The sequence below is a fragment of the Periplaneta americana genome, chromosome 4 (assembly GCF_040183065.1).
Source record: "Periplaneta americana isolate PAMFEO1 chromosome 4, P.americana_PAMFEO1_priV1, whole genome shotgun sequence".
NCBI lineage: Eukaryota > Metazoa > Arthropoda > Insecta > Blattodea > Blattidae > Periplaneta > Periplaneta americana.
In genome coordinates, this window is record NC_091120.1 from 133837569 (window position 1) to 133850102 (window position 12534).

A 12534-nucleotide genomic window follows, 5' to 3' on the forward strand; every position below is an offset into this window, starting at 1 on the left:
ATGATCATATTTACGAATATTGCAAATGTAACGGACGAAGGCATTACGCACATGTCATGGCCTGCTGCTCACCATTAAAATTTTCTTCACGATAACTGCCACAAACTTCTTGATCAACACCAACGCAATAGTAGCAAACCTCGCAATTGCTATTTCTGTTTGTACCCATTAGCAGGTCATATCTTTAATAATTTTCACTGTTATTGAGCCTTATGTTGAGAATCTGAGCTTCATTCCTATAATCACAATAACAGGCTCCATTCCAACCACTATCGTGTCATCAATCATCACCTCTATTTTTTTTTTACATTTACACCATGTCCAGAAATATTATTTCTGTCGTAATCATAATCTGCATCATCAGTTCATATCAGCTTCACGATTTACAATTTTATCACCATTATTATCATTTATGCTTGTATTGTTGTCTTGTGGAGTTATGGTACTGATTATTTTGAGCGTTGGTCTGGCAAATTCTACGGCTCTCCAAATATCTAGCTATTTATATTCGTTTTGATTGTTTGGTGTAGGTTTGTAATACCATATCTTGTCCTCAAAATAATTCTATAGGTCTATGAAGAATATTATAATTTCATATTTACTTACCATAATTGCGTCCACGTTGTTACGAAAGTTCTTTTTCAAATCTGGATCCTCTAGGGAACAATAAAAATAATATTAGACCATTGTCCTTTGAGTTTTGTCTATAATAATAAAGGAATGAATTTCTAGTCCCATATCTATTTTGTTCGCTACGTCCTAGACGTATGTTATTAAGATATTTCTACGTTTACTGTACACAGAATCTCCCTATTGAAATTGTATAGAACCTAAAACGCCTAAATAAAGTCCTATAAATGCCTAAAAACCAAGCTTATGTCTAAAAGCGCCTTTCTTTTTAGTATTTTGCGTACTATAGTTAAAATAAAAATATAGGTACAAATAGCCTCTACATATGCCATGAAGCCAATTGAGGGCATGGAGGTAGGGCCCCATGCTTTTTGATCTCGGCACTAGAATGAGGTGGTGTGCTCAGCACCACGCTCCGACCGTCTTTCACCCCCCGGGAAAGACCCGATACTCAATTTGATAGGAAGCTAAGTAAACACATGGCCGTTCTGGAAGTTGGCAACGATAAAATACTGCCATCATCCGGGATTAAACCCCGGACCTTCTAGTCCTTAACCAGTTGCTCTACCAACTGAGCTATCCGTACGTCTTAAAAACTAAAAATACCGTTACTAAAAATGCAGAAATATAAAACAACTACAAAAATGTTATTGAAAACGTAAAAACTTATACATCTTAGCAACAAACACCGGTCCGGAAACTTTGTTACATATTGGTCTTAGAAGGAGAGGGAAAAATATTTTACCTAAATTTCCTGGAACCGAAGTTCGTATGGAAATGTAAATCTAGCATGAAAGTGGTGGTAGATTGTTCAGATTAAGCGAGAGTTTGCAAATTAGCTTTCGCGTCAGTGCAACCCCGTAATGCAAAATGAAACTGACCAATCAGCAATCAGTCTCTTTCACTGATAAAATTTGAGTTTTCAGTTCAGTAACTTTTACTGTCAGCACCTGCTCTTTGTACATAAACTCTACCTCAAATTGAATATTTGCTAAAATTAAAATTATTAATTGTTAATTCTATATAAACTCCCAAAATTCCTAAACTGGATTTTTAGTTCTGAGATTCTCTCCTTTTAGCACTTATAAACCCGTTTCCTCTTAATAATTATAATTTAGCATTATATTTTATGGGGAATATATCCTATAGTGAATCAATTGATGCCAATTCCCTTCAACATTTATCTTGTTTCATTAAACATTTTTGTTATATCATTTCGTGGTTTAGATGAAATCATGCTTGTTGCACCTATAATCTTAAGTATTATTTTTAATCGGGTAATAGTTTTGAAGAGAACTCTCATTTTCCATGTTATGCTTCGTGAATATAATAATTCTCACATCACAACTTCATGAGGACGTATTATAACATGTCATGAAACACTCTTATACCTTATACGTTCTGACGCGGATCTGAGATTTTACGTCTGGCTGTGGTTATTTAAATATGAAAAAAAAAAACAATAGGTAAAGCAAAATGTGTAACAAATATACCAACCAAAAATTTGTCGTATTACGTACACGAGACAATATTAATTTAGAAAAAATGAAATGCGCTTTGAGTGGTCAATTTATTTATAATTTCTCAAAATGCAAAAGTAGATATTAAATAAGCATTATTTTTAAAACGTAAAATGGAAAATTATTCAAAAGGGAGATTAAAATATGAAAACTATAAAAACCATTTTACAAATACGATGGATAAATAGAAGTACATTTTAAAATGTATTAGCCACAGAACATGCTCCTCAACAACTTATAGTAAACAAATATAATCAATAGTAATCTGACTAGACGTTTTGATTTATCTACAAAAAATCAAAACTCGAGTGGGCTTTAACTGACTATTACACGATTGGAAGAAATTATATACAGATTAAAAGAAGTAAAGTATTCTAATACAATAAAATAATAATTGACTTGATAAACTTCTACTTCACTAATGTTAGCTTAACCAAAACGTTTCAACGGAGCCGTCATTTTTAGTTGACTGTCTATGCGGTAAACAAATTTCGATCGCAAAGCATGTTTTATAGTACGGCAAAGAATTTGCAGTTTGAAATGTTGGGAAACAAATAAACAAATGGCAGAGAGGTGATAAAAACAGAAGAGCGTATATAAAGATTAGAAAAAATAAAGTAATAATAATAATAATAATAATAATAATAATAATAATAATAATAATAATAGTAATAATTCTTTATTTATACTGGCAGAGTTAAAGCCATAGGGCCTTCTCTTACACTCTACCAGGTCACAAAGTAAAGTACTCTAATACAATAAAGTAGGCATTATTTGATTTATTAAAATTCTATTTTACTAATGTTAGCTTCATCAGAACGTTCGAATGGAGCGCCATATTCAGTTGACTATCTGTGCGGGCAGCAAATTACGATCGCAAAGCATGTTATATAGGACCGTAAAGAATTTAAGTTTGAAATTTTGGCAAACAAAGAAACAAGTTCTAGGGAAGTGATAAAAACAAACAAACGCTAGGAACGTGATAAAATTGTAGCGATAAACAGCCATCATTGGTTTCAACACGTTCTTTCGTACCGTTTTATTGGTCAAAAGTAGTATGACGTAGTAATAGTCTCTATGAAACTAATCTAATTGCAGTAATAGGCCTATGTGACAATAAGTTAAAAAAATGGACAGATATTCTTATAGGAGTAAGGTAAGGATGCGGCCTTCTACCATTGTTTGATTCATTATATATTATATAATATGTCACGAGACTGAAACACTAGGACATGTTTTGGGTTTCTGCCGAAAGACTGAGTTACTACTGAACAACCGCCATCACAGGATAAGGACAATGCTTACTGACATCCTAAGATAATAGGGATTAGAAGTCCATGAAGAAGAGCTTTGTATCTCGGAAGATGATTCAACAAGACGAGCAGATATTGTTGTCATTGATAGAAAAAAGAACGCAGGAACAATACTAGACCCGACTATCAGGTTTGAAAGAGATGCACAACACCCAAAACTTACTGATGATGAAAAGAGAATCATCTACGAACCTTTCACTTATTATTTTAGCAAGCAGTATAGCATCATGGCTAATCGTTGGTCAGTACACTGAATTCTTTTTGGAGTTGGTGGTATCGTCTCCAAATACACCTATAACCTTTTAGGCCGTATTCATAGCCATTCTTAGCGCGGACTTCCAGTGGATGATCAGCGAACTAACTTTTTTCGTATTCATAAACCAGTGTTAGCGATACGATATGATATGAATCCTGTACAAGTAACCAGTCGATAGCCGGGGCTAGTTTAGAACGCTCGTAACGCGGGCTAGCGAAATGTCTATGCATAGCACCTTTAAAATCAAAGGTATTCACATTTTACAATGCTGAGAAAATCCTTAGAGAAACTCTAAAGGACTCGTTCAAATTTTGCAATTTCATCTCTATTTCAAGTAATATGATTAACTTTAATTTTCTTTTGAAATTTATTGTATGTATTTGCATTGTTTCATCGTAAACTTTCATATATGTATTTGTTTTCTGGATCCTTGTGGTCACCCTTATTGAAGGGCAGATAGTTTTATTTTATAAATCCGATATATATATATATATATATATATATATATATATATAAATTAAATAATTTGATATTGAAAACAGTTGCCTCATGAATATGTATGAAACTTAATAAGAAATTTGCAATCAGGTTCACTACTTTTTGCGGACAATCTAGATCTGGTAGCATACTCAGAAGATGGTTTACAATGTTATGTATATAATTTTTTACATATTGATCTTAAATATTATATGAAAATCTATTAAACAATTATATCATTCTGCAGAAAATACCCTGTGCCTTGCAAAATATGTTTGAATTCAGAATTATTAGAGAGTAAATTAATTTATATGTCTCAGAAACACATTAACCTTTTTTAATGAGTTAAACATGCCGGAGAAAAATTATGAATACATCAAAACAGCGAGAATAATAAATTAGCAATATTATAAATGTAAAAACCTTCATTAGTATTAAAACATAGTAGAATTTTCCTATGCAAGACCTTGGCGAGACCAGAACTTTGTTACAATAGTGAGCCATGGACATTAATGAAGAGAAATGAAAGCAGATTAGCGGTTAATGAAATGAACTTTATGAGGTACATAGCAGGATATACAAAATGGAATTATAAACGTAATCAGAATATAATGGAAGGATTACAATTATAACCTTTAATGCATCACTTACAATATCATCAGAACAAATGGATAAATCATTTGCATCGCATGTGTACCCCAAAAGCCATGTTCCACTGTTGTCCAAACGGGAAGAGATTTCTAGGTCGTCCAATGGAACGCTGGTTGAAAATTAAACCGTGAGATCGTAACAGGCCATAGAGCATAATACTTTAAGGGAAGACGAAGAAATGCTTTAGAAGAATAACATTTTTTTAATAAAAGTAATATAATAATCCATTTTTGTCCAAGAAATATACTACAACGTAAGAAACTTGAGGATATATATACCGGTATTCTATATCTTACTTTGGATCCAATCTTGGGCGCATTTTCTTGTTATAGTTTTTTCTTCTTCAGATTTTTCGAACTTGGTTTGGCAGCAGTCCTGTAAAAGAGACTATTGTCAGTGCATTTCGAACTGTCGGATCAAGGTCAAGCAACGGACTGTATTTTCCACTCTTGCTTACCCCATTCCTGTACCATTTGCCTTAACTAAAGTCAGCTGGGACAGCCTGAAGTACCAGTGCTTCAGTTCATAGTTTTCAATTCAGTGACTCGTGCAGGGTTTGTACGTTTGTACGTGACCTTCAGCAGCCAGTTGGAAATGCATTGAGCTTAGTTTCTATTGTAGTATGATGCTTCAAAATTAGCTTTCTTTTTCCTTATGTAATAGATTGTGACTTCACATAAAATTACAGTTACTAATACAATATAAGGACCAACAATTAGGACAAAATAATACCTTAATTCTGAAATATACGCGTTTATATCAACACAGCTAGGCCGAAGGACACCAAGGAAATTATCATATGAACTAGAAGTAGGCAATTAAAGTGATTCAGGCATGCTAGAAATGAGACACTGAATGTGCAGTAGACTATGTGTGCGGGATAACCGGCCTGTGCAGATTGCGTCATTCACGCCTTGCTCTTATCAGTTCTTAGCAGAAAGGGTGTATAACAGTTATTCTGCGCTTCTGGTGTTGGATTAAATTGACATACCGGTTATACGTATATACACTTAGCAGAAGGAATAAATACAATATATTGTCACTGTCTATAGGCTATTTGACAATTGTAACACAAGAAACACTACGCTTACTCAGTTACACTTCACAAAGCAGTGGTCTGTAAAGCATCATTTATTAACATGATTTTTATACAGTATTTGAAGAAAATATAAATATTGCAGTAAATTCGAAACAACAGAAAACGAACACAGTATTTCATTTTACGTAGTAGGTACTAATTATTTTAAAATAATACCCTTTTATTGTTCGTCAAGAATTAATGGGACCTTTGTTATGTAAATGTTAAAGAAAATATTATAGGCCAACTCCCAAATATATGCAGTAAAGCATTGTGAGGGTTTTACACTGAAATTATTTCCTTTCTGAAAGTCAATAATGTCAATAAATTAACATTAATAATAATAAATAATATATCTTAAATTTATAATTTAAATTTACATATAGTCAATTTGGAAAATGTTGACAGTAATGTAAAAAAATATTCTAAACATTTGATTTTGCCATGAATGATGGTTTATATGATGCATTTGTTGTTCAACAGATGCATTGAAATGTGCAGTCTTTGTAGAATGAATGCTTGCCAGAAATGGGTTTTAGTGCTTACTCGTTTAAAATTATAAACAAGTTGGGAGCATTACTGAAAGAAGTTAAAAGTGCAGTTAACATGCTATGAAGCAACGACATTCTCTTAACGTCAGGTTAAAAAATGAAATGAATGTTTAAAAATTGATTAACATAAGTGTATTAACAGAACACAGTGGCGTGAAATGAAAAATTTGCCATTATATATTTTTCCATAACATTTTTCCGCTTTGTAAATAGTTGCTTTCTTCGCTCCCTTATAACCTCAAGAATCTTGCATGTATACCTCACTCAGTATTGTTATCACTTATCAAATGGAAATCGCAAGTCGTCTAACCTTAGATGACTGTGTAAGTACAGACTCCAAAACGACGCCATTGTCAAGTTCGTTTTGCCGTGAGAGTACTGATTAAGAAATAAGTGCTGACGACATCATATTTTGAGAACTTCATTCATCTGATCTAAACAGTCACAACACTATAAGCTCGACATGGGCTGATGGAAGCCTATCATTTTAAAATAATTAGCTAATGTTGGCTGAGGAAAACATTGTAGTAATTATGTTCTATGATTCGTGATTTCTCTTCTTCGTTATATCTGTGGACTCCTGACTTTATTTTTCAAAACGCATTCACAGCCACAGCTCAACCAGCAACCATACTCAAACTGTGTTATTGAAATAAAAGCTGATTTGTTACTGCAGATACTGTACATCTAGGGTGTCAACTTTTTTTGAAGAAAATGCGGGAAATTAAAGAATCGACAAAATTTTACATAAGAAATTGACAAATTATTCCGTTCAGTTCTAAAAAACAATTTTATTCTACACTTCGCCAGCTACGCTTAATTTAAGAGTATTTTTAGACTGAGTTTGTCTCGCGTAATAGTTGAAGTCGGTTGCAGTTTGGAGCTCTGATTTGATTAGATGTGTTATGCTCCTGTTTCGAACATCTGTCCAATTATTCTTCATGAGATGAAATATCCTCTTTGTATTAGCATTACTACTTGGTATGCTTAGAACAAAATTAGCTAGTTTTTCTAAATGTATAATATTAATATTGTTTGATTTTAAACGGGTAAGCACTAAAACCCATTTCTGGTAAGCATTACCTTCTACAAAGACTGAACATTTCAGTGCATCTCTTGAACAAAAAAGTCATCATGTAAACCATAATTCATGGCAAAATCAAATATTTAGAATAATGATTTTTACATTATGCAAAAATGAGGAGAAAAATGCTCGAAGAGAAGGAAAATACGGGAGCCGGAAGACTGTTAAAAATTAGGGGGAAATACGGGAGATCCCGAGAAATACGGAAGGGTTGGCAACCCTATGTAAGCCCTGTCGCGCTCCCCTCCAAGCCGATTCACTCCTACCAGGGAGGAGAATAGAAAGTGCACAGCGCACAGAGACCACAGCACAATGTACTCCATTGCACAATGTGCAGGGTTTTGGCATGCCTGATGTAATTGATAAATAAAGACAAAATTAAAAAAGTAAGCATAATTATTAGAATATATTGTTACGTCATTGATTACACTAGCCTGCGAATTTCAACTTTGTGTTTGTTGCCTAAACTAAGTAACGTGATTTTATATAATGTCGATGTGCTGAATTCGAATTTTCAATCAGTTTGCTTCTATCACGTCAAGTTTGTTTGCAAAATCACTTTAAATGTATTTTATAATTACGTGAATTTCATCAGAAACTTTTTCATTTCACTTTTTTATTTCAAATTCAAAAACAATATTTAAAAGACACAACTTGCTGAAATTATGTGTATGGTTGTCCATACGTGTCACTAGAGTGTTTTTGCTTTGTTTTGTCTTGTTTACTTCATTATTGGATGTATAAATTAGCACAATGTACCACACAAAAAATTACACCACTTGCTTCTTAGTTGAGAAAGTCCTCCTGTTCCTCTTTCTTTTATGTTTCTCTTCAGGTATTTCACGCTGTAATATCCAACAATAATAACCAAGTATACTGATGCCCCCGCGTCCCTGGTACCTTCTTTCGAACTCCTGCAGATCCTTGTGAAATCGTTCATCTTACTCTTACCTGAAAAATCCTAGGTTTTCGGCGAAATAATCTAGCTGAGAAAACAGAAAATTTTGATACTCATGTTACAACCGAATTCTTTGTATGCTTCAAGCATGTTAGCCACAATGTTTCGGTAATTAGGATCCTTGTTGCCAAGAATTTTAAAACAGCTTCACAAAACAATATCCATGTTGATTTCTCCTTTCTTCCATAGTGTTTTTAAATGTTGCACCAGGCATGTTTTCTTATGTGAGGACCATTAAATATAAATCTTCTTTCAATTTACTTCAGATAGTAGTGGAAATTTCTCACATATATACTTAAAACAGCCTCCATCCTTATTTAAAGCCTTTACAAGCTGTTTCATTAAGCCAAGCTTCATGTGGAGAGATGGCAGCACAACTTCAGAAGAGCTCACAAAGCTTTGGCGCACAATATTCTTACAACCGACTTCCATATTTTGTCGAGGTGGCCAGTCTTTCATAGTCCAGTGATCAACTCGTGTCCTAATATCCCACAGGCAAAGAATGCATGGGAATTTGGTAAAACCATATTGTTGACCCAGCAACATAGTAAGAACTTTGAAATCATCACAAACTTGCCAGTTGTGTTCCTATAGTCTAGTCGCAATAACAGCAGTTGCAAATTTGTGTATGTTTTTTTGAGGATCACTGAATAGGCAACGGGCACTGAACCAAAAATGTTTCCGTTATGGAGGAGGAAATCGCTTAAACTTCGCTTGGAAGCATCAATGAACAGTCTCCATTCACTTAGGTCATAGTTTGGAAGTCCAAGTTTTAGCATAAATTCTTTCATATTGCTGCAATATACAAGATTATCATCTTCGGAGAAAAAGTATTTAAAACCTATTTCACGTTGTCAGTACCAATAGAATGAGGTTTAAGATTTTCTGGTCGCACAGGGATTGGTACATTAGGCATAGGTAAAATGGCTGACCGAACAACTGAATACACGATTTGATTTTTATGTTTAGAATCGTACCCCTTAACATCACACGAACAGAAGTAGCAGTCATTACTATGGTTCGACTGCTCTCTCCAAACAATAGGTACTCCAAAAGATAACAACGGTCTTCTCCAATTGATCAAATGACGAATTTCTTCAGTGCATACTCTACATACTTTGTATGGTGCCCAAGCTTTACTTTGGTCTCCAAGTTTGATTCCAAAATAGGCATGGTATGACTTTTTCACAAAATCTGTAATATTACACCTCTGCTTAGGCAATGTGTATATCCTACACAAGTTATATAACAAAAGTGGTCTGGAGTATTTAGACATCCTCGATGCAACATGGTAAATATTTTCTTACTGAACTAAAAACTTTCAACATTCTACTCCACAATCAAGCTTCAAACTGATTTCGTTTCCTTTCCAGATGAAACGCAGACTAATGAAATGTGAGAGGAACTAGACGAGTTAAGTTCAGTCTCTCACCAAGGAGTGGCTGACATTTCTGTCTTCCACAAATAAAAATAATGACAAGGCTGCACGTTATTTCTCCCTAACTTCCTTGTGTGCTTACACCCCTCTATCTGCTAAGAAACATCCAGTGTCCTTGGTTTTCAATATAAACACCTTAAAAATATGTTGAATACACTTGGTTTTTCATATCCTAACATACTAAACCTACATATGTTAAAGTATTACAGTTTAAATAATTACGCTATAAATTGTCGTAATATATTATAAGAAAATTAAAATAACAAAAAAAATGGTACGTGATAGGAACTTTTTGGCTTTGAATTTGATTTTAGCATGCTAAAAATACCCTAAAAACATTAAAACTTTGGAGGCAGAAATTTCATCGCAGACTAGTGTTATTTGTTAAATGAAGGAGACGAGATGGGAATGGTAAAGAAACTTCGAAACAATAAGAAAAAACAGAAAGAAAAAAATAAAGGACAGAAAGAACAGAAAATTAGTATACTGGAGAAGGAAATACAATGCATTAGAAATCTGTAACCAGGGTTTTGTGCAAAAGTGAACTATAAGTTGAATTACAATTGAGGAGCTGGATCATATTTCATAATACTGTCCTGTACAATATGGCTCAAGAAAGATTTAAAAGTATCAACTACATTTTGTTGAATTATAGCTTATTTTGTGTTCCAGGAAATGGTCCTTTTCACAGAACATATAAAGTGTGTCATGTATACAGCAATGAGTGTTTTAATTTATTCTCAGTTGTGAGCACAGAACAACAAAATAATAGGAATTAATGCAAGGCGCATGTTACTACAAGGAAGCTGAGTAAACTGTTGCTCTCCTGATGGCCTGGACGTGAACCTTAAAACTTGAATATATGAGCGCGAAATTGGTGTTTTTCTTGCTATGATGACTGTTAAATACGAATGTCATTATTTTTGTGTTTTTTATGTTATTTAATTAAGTGAATACGAAATTATTTTTCAGAACAAGTTCAAATAAAACATCAGTCGTTGTTTTTATGAAATTTTCATTTGCCTTTTTAATTAAATAATATTAACGAACAAACGACTTATAACAGTGTCATAGGGTTTTCATCTCAAAATAAATATGGTGCCCATTTTATTATACTGTGGAGTTAACGAGCTATACCAAAAGCAACCAGTTAGAAAACTCTACTGAAACATTTAGCGCCGGACAACAAATAACAATCTGGACAGTCTTGCTACCGGAAACTCCTATCTCACTTTCACCCCTGTTGTTGTGAAGTTTTTGTATCTTTTTGTTGATAAATGAGAATGGTTGACAATATTAAGATACATGGATCATATGCGGAGACTGAAAGGAAAAATTGGAAAATACTGGCTTTGCAATGGAAGATCTGTCCTTGGACAGAACACATTGATTGAATGAATGAATATGGGTGTGAAGAATGTTTCTACTAACACAGATGGTAAATACGGCACTGACTATACAAATCTAGTTTTCAGGCATAATTCCCTGCAAAGCTGGCTTTAATTTGAAGGAAAAAATTGTTACGGGGCGGGTATTATTGTAATTGCAATCATTTATTTATGTATTTATTTATTCATAAATGTGTACATACATAGGCTGTGTCTGGTTACGGTGTTCACGTGCAAAAGAAGTAGGCCTGCGTAATCATAATTAATTTTAACACTCTGGCATTGGAGACAGTGATACATGGGACAGAATGAACCTACGAATGTGTCTAAATGAACAAAAGTTGAAACATGAGGGCCGAAATGTATTCTATATGTGTATAATGTCTAAGAAATTTTATGGGAAGTTAAGATGAAATAAAATGTAATGCAGATGATAGTAAAAAAATATGAAAATAGGACATATGGAAGAAGAAAATAGAGGCATATTGTAAATGAAAGAGAGATTTGTGACAAAGGAAATAATATTAATAAGGAAGACATTAAAAATAAATATTCGAAATAATTACAGCAACGGGTCGTAGCTTTAAAAATGCTAATAAGGCGCACTTCATAACAGATATATAGATATTAGCTGCAGCTAGAGAGAAGAAGGCATGTTGAAAATCTCTTTCTCTTTCTGAAGCGATGGCGTAAGTTTTCGTACTGAAGAAAAAGAAGAAAGGAACCAAAATTCGAACATTCGATTGCGGAACTGTATAGTAATAAAAGTAAAAGTGACAAATTAAAATGGTAATGACAATTAATTGGCACTAAAAGGAAAGAAAAGTCGACGCATAAGTGAAGAGAAGAAAGACAGTAATGAAGAATGAGAGTAGTTTTTGGATAAAGGAAGATTACGCTGATAAACGATGAAATACTCCTTTAAATAAAACTACTATCTTCATGTACTGAGATGTACTGATAACGAATATGACATCTGTTTTGCTGTATCACCTAAATCTTTTGCAGAACACCCTCATTTTATAGTTTTATGGTTTCCGGTCTCAGCATCCGGCTTAACGTTTGGTTCCAAACAAATGGATAAGAAGCTTTTACCGATCTTTTATGTTTATGAATGGCACTTAATATTTGGTGAAGGGGAACATGTGGCAGTAGATTAATGTCCTGTTTTTCTGTTAAAATTGTTCTTT

General features: G+C 33.6%; 2 protein-coding genes across 3 annotated transcripts in view; one reads left to right on the forward strand and one right to left on the reverse strand.

The window, feature by feature from the left end:
• Csgalnact (Chondroitin sulfate N-acetylgalactosaminyltransferase) overlaps positions 1 to 12534 on the forward strand; it is a 1311749-nt gene that overhangs the window by 984480 nt on the left and 314735 nt on the right. The window lies entirely within an intron of this gene.
• LOC138698869 (uncharacterized) overlaps positions 1 to 12534 on the reverse strand; it is a 58648-nt gene that overhangs the window by 36817 nt on the left and 9297 nt on the right. For both annotated transcript variants that reach the window (XM_069825075.1, XM_069825076.1), the window contains exons 3-4: positions 5144 to 5222; positions 607 to 656 (exon numbers count right to left, since the gene is read on the reverse strand). In XM_069825075.1, the coding sequence (XP_069681176.1) occupies positions 607 to 656; positions 5144 to 5222 (129 nt within the window). The remainder of the gene's footprint in view (positions 1 to 606; positions 657 to 5143; positions 5223 to 12534) is intronic.